Genomic DNA, 17370 nt, shown 5'->3' on the forward strand with positions numbered 1-17370 from the left:
GAAAGCCCAAATGACTTCAAAAATTCATGAAACTTCGAGATCTGGTGTTATCTCGATAAAAATTTGTTTGATAAATATCGACTTTGGGACTTGGAACAATTTTGAAATTTACGAAATCTAAAAAAATCTTTTGATGCGAAATGTGTTAGAAATGCATAAAACATGCATGGTGTAATCTCGAAAAATAAAATTTTTGAAGAAAAATCAGACTCAGAGGATTGACAATGAAAAAATTTCTGAATAACACCAGATTTTCTTTTGAAAATTCGCATGAAAATCGCGTAACTTTGGAAATTCGCGTAAAAAACAAACCGCGAAAGTTCGGCAATTCGCGTAAAAAACACATAAAAAAGATCTCAGTGTACTTTTAAGGTGCTGCAGCCAGATAGTTTTTACAAATAAGTTTGCTACCCTTTTCGTAAATAGGGCATATAAATGTGTCCGGAAATGTTATAGGCTTAGCAAAATTTAAAAAAAAAAACTTTTAATCAGCATTTATTTTCCTAAAGTATATTCCTTTGCACTTTTGCAATAACATATTTGAATTTCAACCTCTCGCTTTCAGACTTTCACTTCTGATTGAAGTGTTGAGTCGCGAGTTTGTCAACTCTTCTTCCATTTTTCCGACAATCAGTCTTCAATTCGTTCTACAATTAGGATTAGGCCCAAAATTTCAGTTTGAAGTATAAATGTCACGAACTAACACAGCGACATTATATTTTTCGTACCGTTCCTTCGTTACTGTTAAGTAGAGGCAAGATCGTGTCAAAACAAGTTGTTTAATACCGTTTTCGTTTTTGAACCTAGACGCGGGCTACTCTGACTCCGAGTAAAACGAACACGTGGTACGCGCCCTAAATAACAACTCATGAAAAAAAGAAAAAATAAACAAACTCGGCTGGATGCGTGGTACGACCCGAGAAAATTTTCAGAGCGAAACTACGCGATTGGAGTCCGATCTAGAGCGACCGCAGGTTGCTAAAACAAACATATCAAACGTTGTTTGGGCGACTCTGGGTCAGCTTTCGAGCTGCTCTGATCAATAAACGAAAACGGTATAAGAAAGCTGCTTTTGAAGTTGCAAAAGGCGTTCTCGAAGGCATTCTTTGACATAGATTTCATTGTTATTATTCTCAATTGAGAGTTGACAGATGACTGATTTGACCGCACATACAGGTGGCTTGCCGAACGAAATACTTTTTCGCAAATTTGTCTGTCTTCTGCTCTTCAAACTTGGACTTTAGGCTTCCTCTGTCTTTCGTAGTGTACAATCTTTTACCAGGGATGCGTAAAAAGTTAGCCTACATGTATGTTTTATCGTCCTATACGATGTCACCTGCATATTTGCTTTAGAACGCTTTCGGGCCCGTAGTTTCTAGGCGAGGTCACTTCTGGGCTTTTAATGACCTCAGTTCACATTTCACTTTAATGTTCTATACAGTTGACTTAACAACATCAACATAACTGACCGACATGTTGGACTTCCTTTTGACTACTTTCGCTGCTTCCCACATAGCAAGTTGTTACATTTTACGACTGCTTGCTGAAGACATTCACACCGTTATTTTTTTTTTGCGCAGCCCCGAAAAAAATTGTTTTCTGTGAGCGATTAGGATTTTCTATTCAATAGAACAAAATAAAACCGACCTCGGTGAACGGCTCGCAGTGCAATAATAATAATCCCAAACTTCCCGGCCTCCACAAGTTGCCGCACGATGTCCGTTTTCGACGCGGCAGGGTGCCGTTCTTTGAACGCGCACACTTCTGAACGGAGTTTTTTCACTGTTTTTGCCATCACGGTTAGAGTTTGACTGATAAAGCTGTCAAATTTTGTCTGCTGACGCATGGGCTACTATGATTGATGCTGCATGGGTAGCTTCGTCAGGGCGGGTAGAAGGTAAACCCATAAAAAATCGACTATTTATGTCCCTTTTTGGTTAAATACAAACGTTATATTTTCTATTTTTAAGCTGTCAAACAGTATAAATCTCGGCTGCTCAACAGCTTGTCCATTATTCATATCAAGTTTCTGTGTCCTGATGTTGTTTCATAATGATGGGTCTTGACGAGCAAATAGCGTGTTTTGTTAATCTGTTCGAACTTTTCATGAACAACACTTGGGAATGTATTGTACACTAATTGGAAAATGCTTTTACTCAATACAAAATATACAACTTTTAATCGAATTTTAAAACAATGTTGTATTTCACTAATCATTACTAAAACTGCACATACTACCTTTCAATACATACGAAATACGTACAAAATTATCTTATACCGGCTTCATGGACGCGTAGCTACAATATTGAATACCGAATATATTAACCACGACGAGAGAGAGAGAGTTCAACCGATGGAAACAATTTCATGCAACGATGACTTCAAACAACCACATTTCAATCAATGCACTTTAGCGTTACGTATTCATAGTACTGTAGATATTCTAGTATTCACGGCAATTCGCAGCAAGCGCCAGAATATGCTGTTTGCGTAGTAGGAGTTTTCCTGTATTGTAAATACTGATCAATTTTGCTGAATTAACATAACATAGACGCTGCTAGACTTGAACCGGATAACAGCATCGAATTATAAAAATGCACATAATTAATACGTACATACAGACAGGCATATGAATCCAGTAGTACCGAAACATACTTTTATATTAATCATTGCTGTAACAATCAAAAACGGGCGCACAGATTATTTATAAAGCCAGTGTAATAGTGAATAGTTTTTACCAACACCATTCGTGGATCTGTAAAATCAAAATCCTCTTTGTATATACACAAGTTACCGCTAGCGGTTTAAGGTTAAATAATTTCAAGCTTTGACATGACAAAAACACACAGAACCTCCCAAACACCCAATGTAAAATACATTTCACACCTGCACATTCCCGGTAACGTTTTTCAATACATAATAATAATAATAATAATAATAATAATAAAAGGACGCTTTTCAACAGCAAATTGAATTATGGACCATTTTTAATTACAAGGCAGTAACGTGATGCACAAAATGTGTTTTTTTTTTCTCTTCAGTTGTATCGTTGGAACTTTCCTCAACTTTGCAGATGTTCCGTCTCATGTCGATTATCGACTACGTGAAAAAAAAATTAACATGTCGGTAGCCTTGCCCTCTTCTATGTCACTTGGATTCCATTTCTAATCATTTTTCCAGTGCTTCCTCATTCTGGTTTGCGATGATGGTTTCGTGAAATTTTTGGGTTGAGGGTTTGATATTGGAAAAGAAAATCAGCATCATATATAACTAGGAAATCATCGAATAGCTAAAGTTATCAACTTTCGTGTTTCTGTTTCAACTCGACAACTAACTCTTCTGTGGCCAGCGGCACTGAATTTCTTCTGTCTTTGATTGATTTAACCTGAATAATTGAATCTTCTGTTCAATTGCCGATTTTTTTTATCATAATCCAGTTTTTTACCATCTTCCTTGGTCCGGTCATACATGCCCAGCTTTGTGTGTTCTACATCCTACCGATTTCCGATACTTCGGAAAGTAACCGATAGATTCTTCTGCACCGGGAACATTTTTAGGTCGAAGCTCTTTCATCGTCCCATATGTCATTATTGTACCCTAAAGATTCCGATAAATTGCATGAGAATATAAATTATTTATTCTGATGGTACATGCCAAAGCCTGTCTATGAACAATCGCACCATTCTTTGCACTGAACAACTATTCGCAAGCACATACTTAAAACCTAAGTTAAAACCCTGAAAGTACCATTAGTCTACAAACTGATTATACAAACACATGTAAAATTGTACGTAAATGCATGCATGTAGTATTAAATGTACTCTGAAATCTGATAGCGTGTTACCTTTGCTTTGTTAAAATGACGCATTTCGCATGAACAACCAATCTGTGCACGAACCAACGAACAAATCGCCTCGCTCTCACTCAGGACGAAGGCTTCCCATCTGAAAAAGTAGCAAAATAGATGTTCATTGGAAAGTCAGCGTGAGTACTTGAACAGACGTGCACCGGTATACTCCGTATGCCTCTCTAAACAAGGATGGTGAAACATACATTTTAATTAAGGCAAATTAACAAGCTATCGTTCGGATCGTATCAAAACCTTCTTTCACCAATAAACTCCAGCACAGTTGACAGCCTGTTTCGGTCCGGGTTGCTGGTTTGTGCCTTTGCATGCGCCTGTGCTTCTATCGTGCCGCTCGTTTGCGTGACCAGATTAGGATAAGAGAAAAAAGTTTGTCCTGCTAAATACGAGCGAGCATCCAGAAACGAACTGAGCTGTCGGATTAGTGATTGTATGACATAATCTTATTATTACCGGAATGTTTGTAGTTAAATTAATGCATAAATATTCAGTCCTTTCGGAACGCTATTAATCAACGAAATGTCCGCGAATCATCTGTCAACATTCACTTTGAAGAGTGTTTGCTGGCAACCGATGCATCTGGAATTCCACTTCAAAGTGGATATTGACTGCTAGTTTATTGGCCGTTATCACAAAGTAGGCAAGATATCTTCATTTTCCACTATCGTTTTATGTCGTTTACGCTTGAGAAAACTGAAACAGGCCCAGGGTAGTTTCATCAAACGAACACGTTTCACGAAACTGTATTGATTTCGCACAACCTGATATAAAAACCAGGTTCGAAACTGACTCGATTTTCAGTTCAACAACGTTGAAACTAGGTTCGAAATTGGCTTCAAACAAACGGTTTGACGGCAGTTACAGTGGAAACTGGGTTAGGTTTGGCATCAAGCGAAAACGACATTAAAGATATTTCTTGATTACATATTTTGAAATCTTTTTACTTGTAACTGAAATTTTATTAAGAATTAAACTAACTATCGTAAGATTTTTTAAAATTCATCATTGATATCTTTATGTCTGAAATCTCTCACGAAGTAGTCCAGAAAACCAGTTTAAAAATCATCCCTAAAGGTATACCCGATTCAACGATTTTCTTTCGAATCAAAGAGATTCTAGAGCGTAATAACTTTGATTTATTATATTTTAGACTCTCTTTGAATCCAAACATCACAGATTTTTTTAATGTATTGAAGAAAGATTGAGCTTTAAAATTCGACTAAATGTCCTTGCAAATGATAATTTGATTTCGTTTTGTCATAAGGAGACAAGTGACGTTAGCATTGTTACTCTCTTTTGTTGAAGTGAAAGGCGAATATGCTTTCTCTCTCTTCGTTTGTTTTGAGTACGATCATTTACAATTGAGACAGTAAAAATGACGGGAAGGCTGTGAAAGTATAATCTTTCATTAAAAATAAGCGACAATTTCAAGCTCTGGGTGACAATTTCAGCGTAGCATGTTCTCAAAACGAACGTCAAATGGAACTTCTCAAGATGGCTACTTCAAATTGTGAACAGCCTTTCCTACAGTTTACTCTTCACGTTGACCCAGTCACTTACGATAGATTTTTCGTCGTGAACTTGAAAAGATCAGTTCTAAGTGCTGAAGCAATTCTCCTCCTTCCAGATACGACAAAGACGGCTGCGATGTTTCTTGAAGGACCTACTACTTTTACTTTTCTCTCTTATCTTTACGTTTCGTCTTAGACTCGTCAGTGCAGAGCAGTTCAAATTGAACTACTTAGTGCAAACTTAAACAGTTCAACTTAAACCGCTAAGCAGACGCAAAGTATTAGAAAACACATTTTAATCGGCATCGAAGTGTCATCTTTGCTGCCGAACGAAAACGGTATGGTTTAGGGGTTAACCTAAGTTTATGCTCAAGGCACATAACCGTTTCTTTCTGTTGTTATCATGTCCGAACATTTTTTGGCTGATTTCATAATCCTTTTTTTGCACATTTCTTTTATTTTTGTCCAATTTTATTTCAGTGTAAATAGCCCCAAACATCCAAATTTGCGTTCGAAGAAGCATTTCGAGGATTCACGTTTTGAAATGCTTAATAGTGCACGGAACAAAATCGGTACTGTTTCCTAACCAGACACGCTGAACTCGATCGCGACTGCATCTGGCAAATTTGTTTCTTCCGACCAATCTCGATCTATAAATGGTATTTCAGATTGGCCTCTTGTGAACATCAACTAATTCTCAACGATCATTTTTTTCGAATTTTAATTCTGAATTACAGAAAGACAATCTTGAAATGCTGGAAACACTGGGACTGGGACTGGGACTGGGACTGGGACTGGGACTGGGACTGGGACTGGGACTGGGACTGGGACTGGGACTGGGACTGGGACTGGGACTGGGACTGGGACTGGGACTGGGACTGGGACTGGGACTGGGACTGGGACTGGGACTGGGACTGGGACTGGGACTGGGACTGGGACTGGGACTGGGACTGGGACTGGGACTGGGACTGGGACTGGGACTGGGACTGGGACTGGGACTGGGACTGGGACTGGGACTGGGACTGGGACTGGGACTGGGACTGGGACTGGGACTGGGACTGGGACTGGGACTGGGACTGGGACTGGGACTGGGACTGGGACTGGGACTGGGACTGGGACTGGGACTGGGACTGGGACTGGGACTGGGACTGGGACTGGGACTGGGACTGGGACTGGGACTGGGACTGGGACTGGGACTGGGACTGGGACTGGGACTGGGACTGGGACTGGGACTGGGACTGGGACTGAGACTGGGACTGGGACTGGGACTGGGACTGGGACTGGGACTGGGACTGGGACTGGGACTGGGACTGGGACTGGGACTGGGACTGGGACTGGGACTGGGACTGGGACTGGGACTGGGACTGGGACTGGGACTGGGACTGGGACTGGGACTGGGACTGGGACTGGGACTGGGACTGGGACTGGGACTGGGACTGGGACTGGGACTGGGACTGGGACTGGGACAAGATAAACATATCATTTAAGCTAAACTTGGTTCTGAGACTGCAGCTGTAAATCATAGCAAATTTCCAGTTTCCTGACATACTTTAATTTATTGGGAGCACCATTCCGTACTGTAGTTGGTTTAGATTACTGTTCGAAAACCACCTGAAATTCATTTACACCATAACACTAACAACAGTACTGGGATTGCTGATTCAACACGCAGTAACTCTTATGGTGATATTCGTTCATTGTCTAATAATGCAGCTCTCGGAAATAAAATAAGTTCACTGTATGCTTCCACTCCAATTGTTCTTTTCTATAGAGAATACCCCATTCAGTAAACCACTCGGGAAATGAAAATGCAGCATTTGTGTTCATTCATCGTACCACCGGAAGCACATTCATCGGAAACCAGCAAACCCTAAATACTGCTGCCTATCATTAATTACTCTAAACTGTGATTAATCGATACAACGTCAAATTAATTAAAACAATCGCACTGTGCAATGCGTACTGTACCGTCACGTGGGGATACTATGAATGAAAACACGAGGTATCTGTTCCAATAACGCGGAAGAATTTTCATCATTCTTATCAAGATTTGTTATTTACCTCGAAAAAATCCGCCTTTTTGTAGGTGTAAAACCTACCTTCCCAAGATAACAGAAAACGAAAAGGAAAACATTGGGGTTGAGTATTTTATATGTAGAAAGTGTGTGCAAAATTTGAACATAATTGTAGTTTCTAAATTACGATGGATACGGACTTTTAGAACGTGCTTTCGAGAGAAACGCGTTCAAAGTTTATCTATATATATATATATATATATATATATATATATATATATATATATATATATATATATATATATATATATATATATATATATATATATATATATATATATATATATATATATATATAGGATGTAACTTTGTATGTTGTAACGCCATAACTTCGGAACTACTGAATGGATTGTCACCAAACTTGGCACAGGTACTTCTTGTATTTTCATAGGGGCGGGAGTGTACCAAGTGTCATGAACAGGAGAGGAAATAATGAAAAGATTCATATAACTTGACGAGAATCGATACGATTTGAAGACCATAGAAACATTTTGCATACCTTAGATATGACTATAGGGGGGGTAGATGTAGCAAGTGCCTTTAAAAAGGAGTTGTAACGTTTATAACGGCATAACTCAAAAAAATAATTAACGGATTGTCACCAAACTTGGCACAGATACTTATTGCTCTTCAGAAATGGTAATAAGGGTGTTTAATGGGGGAGGGAACGTAGCAAGTGTCCTTAACAGGGAGGGATCATGAAAATTTTTTATTTAATTTGACGATAATCCATACTTTTTGAAGATCATAGAAACATTTGGCATACCTACTGAACGGATTGCTATCAAACTTGGCACAGATACTTCTTGCTGAGCATTTTCAGAGGAGAGAGTGTGTATCATGTGTCCTTAACATGGGGGGGGGGAGCTATGACGAAATTCATCTTTTTTAATCCTTTTTGAAGAACATACACATATTTAAAAAAAATCAAATATGATTTTATGGGCATTTGTAGGGGGTGGATGTAGTAAGTGCCTCTAAAAAGGATGTGTAATGTTTGTAACTGCATAACTTCGGAAATACTCAACGGATTGCTATCAAACTTGGCACTAATACTTCTTGCTCAGAGATGATCATTAGGACATGTTCAAGAAGGAGAGTGTGTGGTAAATGTATTTAACATGGCAGGAGACAATGATGATTTTTTTATAATTTAAAGAGAACCAATAATTTTTGATGACCATCCATACTTTTTGAAAAACTCAAATATGATCTTAAGGGTATTTGAGTGTGGTTGATATAATGGATGCCTCTAAAAAAGAAGGTTTAATGTGAGGTCAATAGAATTTTCCAAAAAACGATACTAAGTACAGATATTATTTGCACTTCAGATTATTCTATTTTTAGGGAGGGATGGAGAGGGATTTTTTATGATCGACCATAACTCCGAAACAACTCAATGGGCCGTATGAATAAAACGTAACATGCTTGAATTTCGGTAGTAAATGCTACATGTGGATCACGTTCCTGTCAAAAGCAGAGACTTTACTACACAACAACGTTCGAACATGTAGTATTTACTACAATTTTTCGGTAGGTAGCTCCAGAGGTTGCTACACGCTACGCATTAACTACATGTTCGAACTTTTTTTTTATTCATATCAAACGCGTTTTACTCTGTGGACTTTGTTTTTGAGAAGATACTACAAACAAAAGACTTTACTACATTTTATTCATACGGCCCAATAACTCCGAACACCTAACTTGGCTCAAGCTATTATTGCTGCTGATATGTTGTTATAAGGATAATATAAGACACCGATATTTATAACAACTGATAAGATGATAAGATGATAAAATGATCGATGTAACAACTCAGGTAATTTTTGCAATTCAGAGGTTATAAGGGTATTTTTCAATTTTTCTCAACGAGCTTGGATATTCATTGCAAAGCTGATCAAAAGAATGGAGTTTGTAGAAAGTACCTCTAAAAAGGGATGTTTATTGAAAATTTTTTTCCTTTTTGTCGACAAACAAGGGGGGGCAGATTTAGACGGCCAGGAGGGGGTTTTAAAAAACTATTTTCATCTGCCATTTTTTGTAAAACAAGAAAGGGACAAGAATGTCAAGGTCGTGCTAGACAGTTAATTTGAATTGTTAATTTAAATGCAACGAAAAAAATTTGGCATAAAAGGTGGAAATCGATACTTTATGATAATCTCAGAAACTTTCTACACTACTCAGAGATGGTTATAAGAATAATCATGGAGGAGAGCTGTAGTTCAATAAAAAAGGGGAGTTCAGTATAAAATTTATTCGACGAGAAACGATGCTTCTTGACAAATATGGATACTATTTTATATCAAAGGAAATTACTACGTTATTTCAAGGAAGAGGAAGTGTAGCAAATGTCCCAAACATGGGTGTATGGCAGAGATGCTAGTTAAAAATTTCAAATATCTGCAGACAGGGTTGTAAAAGTCTGTATTTCCGGGAAAAAAAATCTGTTGCTGGCAGCAAATTCTTTCTAAAGTATGATACGCTAAACTGACTTGACGAGCAAAAAAAAGGTCGAGACAATTTCCAAAACCTCGATTTTCAAAAATCTGCAAAAGTGTGCACAAAAAAAATGCCTGCACTACTATGTAGCAAATCTGCAGATTCACAGACAAATCTGCAAATCTGGCATCTCTGATGTATGGTAAAATTGATCAGATTTTGCGAAAAACATAAAACTGACCCGATTTGACGAGAATACTGTGAAAATTGACGTAATCTGAGATGGAACACTGGCCGTGCACAATCTGAACATGTACGTAATATTGTTCAATCGAGTTGCCGTGTTTCACTACGTTCCGAGTATTTCGATAAGCAGGACAATTTTTAGAATCTTTTTGCGGCCTTACCTTCATGAAACACTTTCGAACAACGCCGGGTAATTCAGCTAGTTGTCTATACAATTGGAGGAAACAATTTATTTTACAAGGTTTTCTCTTTGTATTTCATTATAGTAAAACATTTCAGGAATGTTTCGTCAAATTTTCTAGTCAATCGAAGCAGATCTCTTGGGGCTATGCTCCTTCGCAGTATCAGATAATGTAAGATAAAGGCCCCTAACTTCCAGAGTTTTTGTTCCGTTTGACTTGAAAATTTGACAAAAAAATTCATGAAATGTTTTACTACAAGAAAATACAAAGATAAAATAAATGATTTTTCAAAAGTGCTAGACCCTACCCGTCCTTAAACAACACTTTTTCATCACTGCAGATAACAAGTTCCGTTGAATAAATAAAATACAAAGAACACAAACCTACAGGTTTATCAAGAAACACTGTTATTAGCTCTAGCATACGGTGCGGGAGTTGATGCAGTATAGAATGTAACTTCCCTACAAAATTGTTAACGTCACGATCCGAACATATTAATTTCAAACCTCAATGCGGCGTAATGAAGCTCCAACCGAACATTTCAGCGAACCAGTGAAAACTTTTACCGGCATGTAATATCGCCATCGCCACAACCGAAACGGTCGAGGCAAAAACTATTATTATTATAAATATTATAACAATCATTTCCCGCACGCTGACTTTCCAAGTAAGAATAAAGAAAAATTCAATTTCGATGAAATGTAGAAGTTTTGCATTGCAATTTGGCTTTGCGAAAGTTTGCAGACATGCATAGTGCTTTCCTGTATACCTGATTTACCCGAACGTTTATTATAAAGCTTGTTTGTTTAATATCGATACTTAAATTTGGTTCCGCTTTTGCTTTAATATTGCTTGCGCTGATGCACTAAAATAGCTATTATTTACTAACCACTTTTCAGTTCATAAATCATAAATAAGAAATAATATAAGGGAAAGAAAAAAAACGAATTCAACTGCATAGCGATGCAAATAAAGCCGTCACGAAAAGCTTCAAACGAGAAACTTTCACACCATAACCATTGCCAGAAAAGCAGGAACAGGTAATGGCATTTTCGACGTCAGTTGCCGCATTGCAAATCACACCCTCGGCGGCACTTCCGTTCCTTGTATATCCTCCCTAACAAACCAATTCTCGAGGGAAAAACGACGAACAAACGAGCAGTTGAAGCATGCTAGGAAGCAATTTTCCTTTCGATCAAATTGAGAACAAAAAATAAGAGGAGAAGGTATATTGCTTCAGTACAAGTGAATGATAGTTATCCTTGGCAGTTGAATGTTTGAAGCATTGGCACTCTATTGCACCTTTCTTGCTTTCGACCAGATCCATTACAATGGTGGGCCTTGTAGCGCTGCGTCGTCGTCGTCGTCGTCGCATCAAAAACGGTCCTGTCGACAATGAAGCAATGTGCCGTCCAATTTGTAGAGATACCCAACATAAATTGACAAGTCCTTTCACAAACGTTAAATGTCTTTTGACATCTTTGTCCATTTCGTGTCGGGGGTCAACTATCATCTCGAGGAAAATATTTATTAAATTGAATATGCAAGTAAATTCCGAGATATTTATTCAACGACTACAGTTTCATCTTTACTGCTTGGAAATGAAAAAAAGTACCTCCTTATCTTCTACTCAGTTTCCTGTCAGTGGATGGCCATCAGTTTGAAGTTTTTCAATTACGGTTTTGAGTTCTTGGTAAAATTTTCTTTCTCCTTGTATATGAATTCGATTAAACTTTAACATAGTAACAATTTCGCGTACTCGAATAAAATAAAATCAAATTATAGATGTACACTAACGGTTCAACTTATTTTCTTTTTCCTCTTGAAACTATTCCTTGAAATATCAGGTTAGACCAAATTCTTGGCAAACAAGGATCAAAATCAAAAGATGTATATGCATCGAAAATTAGCTTAGCTTCTCGTGTAGTGAAAATTGAAAGACAAGTAAGTTGATTAGTTGAAACAATTCACCATTTCAATGCAGGTTTCATTGTTTCTGTCCTTTGCTCACGACAGGTTGACGACATAGAGACAAAGGTAGACACGTTTATAGAGTTATACATGCAGGATCGGAAGCGTCTTTTATCACTTCCACTTCATCCTGATACATCACATTCCAACAATCCAAACCTTCCATCGTTGCCACCGAAAGGGGGCGGAGCAGCGGCTGTAATCACATCTGTGACAAGTAGTTCTAGTGGTTCGTTAAAAGTGAGTATTCCGCAATCAATCAACGAAAGAAATATCAATATCAACTCAGTTGTTTTAACGCACTGCTCTCTCTCTCCATTTTCATTACTAGCCAAAACCTATTTTAATAGATAAACAATTTTCGGAGCCGAATTCACCGATAGCGAAAAATTTCGAAGAACCAATACAGCAGAAACGTCCACCAATGCAACGCGGATACTCCGATCTTGGTCATAGGATTAAGAAGCGCGTTACTTTAAGGTAAGTACTGCAAAACACTAAATATGTCGGAAGTACTGTTATCAACTATTCTATTTCAACTTTTTGATAAATGAATTACTACGAATTAGTATCCAACATAAAGCTTATAACTGTTCATATCAAATTAAACGGGGGAAAACTGCCGAACCTATCAGTTTCTGTTTTCGGCCTCGGTAATTTTTCCGTAATGGCAAGATGCCTCGGTAATTTTTCCGTAATGGCAAGATGCCAAATTCTGCCAAAGCAGAAAGGCACAATTGAATTGCTTGAATAAGCGCAACAAAAATTTTTCCTAAATTTTCTGGTTAATAGACCAAGTTACGATGTAGACTTCGTTCTTCAACTAGAGAAACAGCTGACCTGTCACATCAAAACTTTTCCTCTTCAAGTTACTCCAAAATATTCCTGTACATAAAGCGGTTTAAAATCTATCGTGACATTGGTTACATCATCCTGTTCCTCGCAACAAAGCTTCTTTAGCATCATCTTTTACAGTTTTCGTGATCATACTTTGGCCAACTTGTACTGCTGATCGTCATCGTGTAAGTGGCCAGTCCGGTTTATTTTTTTAACTCGAAGCACCGTTGTTGACCACTTGAGACATCTAGAACGGAGGGGTCGAGGTACCGCTTTAAACAACAAACCGACGTTTTGGTGACCTCTACGTCAGTCTATCTGATTATCGACAATCGTTCTCCAAATCCTTTTTTGCGTTGGTGTTCGGGAGTAGTTCGGGGTTTCGCGATGTTCGAGCAAAATTAAGACGCCTTTGGCTTCGATGTCACTGTCACAATTGAACAACAAATTTATAAACTAAACAGTGAGAACAATGCTACACACCTTAAAGTCGGATTAAAGTAAACCGATTTTCGATCTTAACACCGCTTACTACGTTTTAAGGGCGAAGGAAAACTAACTAATGCGACGGAGCAGCCAATGATCACTGTTTGTAAGACGAGTTTAGTTTGCGTTCAATTTTTCACTAGCACATTTAAATCCAAGCAATTTTTTTCGCTGTCCTACTAAATGACGCACATCTCCCAGATAGCTCAACGACAATTTTATGGTTTGGAGAATGTTAACTAGCCCTACCAGTGAAAAAAAATGTATACCATTATATCTCCGGAACCGGATGTGACAGCCATTCGACGTTCTAACTTGATCTACTACCCAATGTTAGTTTTCAAACGGGCCAAAGCTAATAACCTAATATTAACTTCCAAAGGAGTCTAAGTCTTTCGAAATCAATTCTTTTATCTCCGAGAATTTTTTTTGCATTGAAAAACACTTAGATTTGTCGGTTACGTCACATATAACATTGAATTTCTCGAAACAGATATGTTCGCCATTACCCTTCCAAATTTAATTGACATTGTTAGCTGCTAAATAAGCCTAAGTTTATCGAAATTTGTTGAGCCATCTTCGAGAAAATTCAACAGATGAAAAATGTACGGTTATTCGTATTAGTAGTTTTCACAAAGTTTAAATAAAAAAAAAATTGAATAAAAATAAATGAAAAAATTCCTAAAATTTCTCTTAAAAATTCTCTTACACTGAAAAACTCGATTTTAAAGTCATTTTACAAGAAAACGCCACTTTTTTCGAACTAAGTTTGGTCACAAGATAGGTAATTATGTATATTACCATCCGTTCATACATTACCAGACAAACGCTTCAGAGGAGAAAAAAGTTTTTTTTTCAATAACTTTGTCCAAACTGAATATTTTCACTTATTTTTATCGAAAACTAAACTAAACTGAAAAATGACGAATTTCGCGTCAATTACCGACCCATTTTTCAATGGATGTAATCCAAAAATGCAATCTTTTCCTTTGTTGAATGGGAAATTTTTTAACAAATTTAATAATAGTTTCGAGTCATAATATGTTTAAAAAATTCGAATTGAGTTCTAAATCGAAAAAAAATAAACGTATTCGCTGTAATATTTGAAGTCAACACACAAAAAGCATCGTTTGTTAGGTTAAAATTGTTCATACATTGCAACATGGGCTATGCAATAGGACGATAGGACGCTCGCCTCACAAGCCAGTTGTCGTATGTTCGAGCGTCGCGAAAATTCACAATTCAAAGTATGTAAAGATAAGTCATATCATTAACTTCACAGTTAATTTAGCTTAAGCTTACATTATGTCAAGTGTAAATCTCATTTTTCTAAGAGTGTGGAAGAATTCTTAGTGTCTGTAGGATTAAAGGCATTGCTTTGGAAGTAGATGGTTACGACTTTCAGTTTAGTTTCGTAAAATAGATATTAAAATATAAAAAATATAAAAATCAGTTTGGATTAAAAAAGCTTGTACCTTAAATGATCCTTTCTTGGCAATAAACATAATTACCTATCTTGGGAAGAAAATTTCAAACGAATCATAATTGGCGCTTCATGTGAAATGACTTTAAAATGCTAGAGCAAAATAAACTGATTTTATCAAGAACACCCTAATTTTCTTGATTAAAATAGCTTCACTTCTAAAACCACTAGAGATACCACAACGACGTCTTCAGTAAAATTGTTTGATATATCCTCAACAATCCCCCTAAATTGTGGATCCGGACGACTGCGAATTGTGCGGACAGAAAAAGTGTGATTTGTCTGTTACGTCACTTAAATCATCATATCTCTGGAACAGGAACTGTCAGCCATTTGATCTTCGAAGTTGATCTCTAATCCGATAGTAGGGGAGACCGGGGCTTAGCCGTCCGGCTAAAAATTGGGAAATTGAAAAAAACATCCATTACAACTAGGTTTTTACCCAAGTTATCTATACCATTGTGAAGCTTCAACCTTCAGCTACCATTCCCAATTTGTGATTTGGAAAACCATGGATTAGTTTTTGTACCAAATCACAATAAAGTGACCAACCCAAAATCCAATATTTAGAAACCGCGGGGCTAAACCGAACTCCATATGGAACTAAATCGGACTACCCAAGTAACAATTTTTGTTATGCTAGCTTATTAATGACTAGACTGCAACCAGAAATTTGAGTTATTGTTACTAAAATCTAACCACTTGCGTGACTCAAAAAGCGCAGTTTCTACTAGTTTCTATGTCTGGTAAAAATAAGTTGTCGTTACGTTGTAATGCTATACTGAAACTTATTTTCCATAACTTGAAAATAACTTATTTACAAGGAAACTAGTTGAAACTTTGTTGCCATCGGCATTATAAACATTGAATGAATCCATAATGCTTTTCTATCAACAATAAAGAGATAGTATAGTGATTGAAATTACAAAATTGTATGTTATAATCTTATAATACCTAAGTTATTGCTACATCAATTCACAGAAACGATTCACATATACGCTAACGTATTTATAATGGTTTCGCAACGGAAAATAAACCTTCTTTCAACTAGTAGCTAAAAGCATAGCTGTGATTAAAGACATGTTAGAATTAAGTAATGATAACTTACAAGTGATAATTATTTCAATGTTTACGTTATAAAGAAACACTGCTGTCACCTTGTTTTAACCAGCATAACATAAAAACATGTTCATGCTCTTGTTGCAACACAGTTGGGTTAAGTGGTATCAAAACTAGTTACGGGTTGCTACTATTGAAGTCAAATAAACTTATTTTCAACTAGTAACTAGAAGCATTGTTGTGAATAAAGATATGTTTGGATTAAGTAACGATAGCTTATAAATTATATTTAATTCAATATGACACAAAGATGTTATGATTGAGAACCTAAATAACTATTTCGTAGCTAGTTATGTTATGATGAAACATTGCTGTCACCATGTTTTAACCAGTATAACATAAAAAACATATTCGTGCTCTTGTTGCAACATAGTTTGGATTTTGTCGTATCAGAACTAGTTGCGGATTGTTACTTGGGTATAAAGTTTCACACAAAAATTAAGATCGAGCACAATAAGAGACCAGCTCTTAAGCGCAAAATAATTAAAAGAAATGAAATTGTGTTCGAAAGAATTATTTGTTGATTTTAGCCTTGCGTGAGACATAATCCTACTTGCTATGAATCTAGATATTGTCTCAAAACTTTACACCTTGCACTACCAAATAATTGATGTTGAAACTGAATTTAAAGTCTTTATTAAATATAGTTCTAATAAAAGATAAGAAGTAGAATTGAACTGTAGATATCAATATTTAGGTTTATTTCAAGGATCCGTTAAGAATATCAAGTCGAAAATTACTTCACCACTTGTTTGTCCAGTTATGCCTCACACAGACAATTTATTTTCAAAACGCTATAATAGTAATATTTCCCACGCAATCGAAAGCACTCAATAATCACTGGATTCAGCACGAAATGAATATTTGAAAGCACTGAAAAGACCGGAATTACAGTGCACAGATATTAAATATACCCAAAAAATTCAAAAAAAATTCAGTAAAAAACGTGCACCTTTTGACATGAATACGATTGAAACCAAAATGAATTGACTCAGCGTCATCTAGCCAACTGACGTCTGTCTGTCACATGAAAGCGCGTTTACAAAACTAATCCATGGTTCAAAACAAATTTCTGGTTTAGAAGATATTTGAGCTGTTCGGTTCAACCGCGTGTCCGGAACAGCCCCGGTCTCCCCTAGCTCTCGAACGAGCCTAA

At 37.0% G+C, this 17370-nt stretch overlaps 1 protein-coding gene across 26 annotated transcripts in view; it reads left to right on the forward strand.

Moving 5' to 3' along the window:
- Positions 1 to 17370, forward strand: part of LOC131438950 (potassium voltage-gated channel subfamily KQT member 1) — an 892435-nt gene that overhangs the window by 831664 nt on the left and 43401 nt on the right. For all 26 annotated transcript variants that reach the window (XR_009231015.1, XM_058609372.1, XM_058609379.1 and 23 more), the window contains 3 exons: positions 12166 to 12262; positions 12335 to 12529; positions 12621 to 12769. Coding sequence is in view for 25 of the 26 variants with exons in the window: in XM_058609372.1 (XP_058465355.1) it covers positions 12166 to 12262; positions 12335 to 12529; positions 12621 to 12769 (441 nt within the window). In the remaining variant the exon portion in view is untranslated. The remainder of the gene's footprint in view (positions 1 to 12165; positions 12263 to 12334; positions 12530 to 12620; positions 12770 to 17370) is intronic.

The sequence above is a fragment of the Malaya genurostris genome, chromosome 3, assembly GCF_030247185.1.
Source record: "Malaya genurostris strain Urasoe2022 chromosome 3, Malgen_1.1, whole genome shotgun sequence".
Lineage (NCBI taxonomy): Eukaryota > Metazoa > Arthropoda > Insecta > Diptera > Culicidae > Malaya > Malaya genurostris.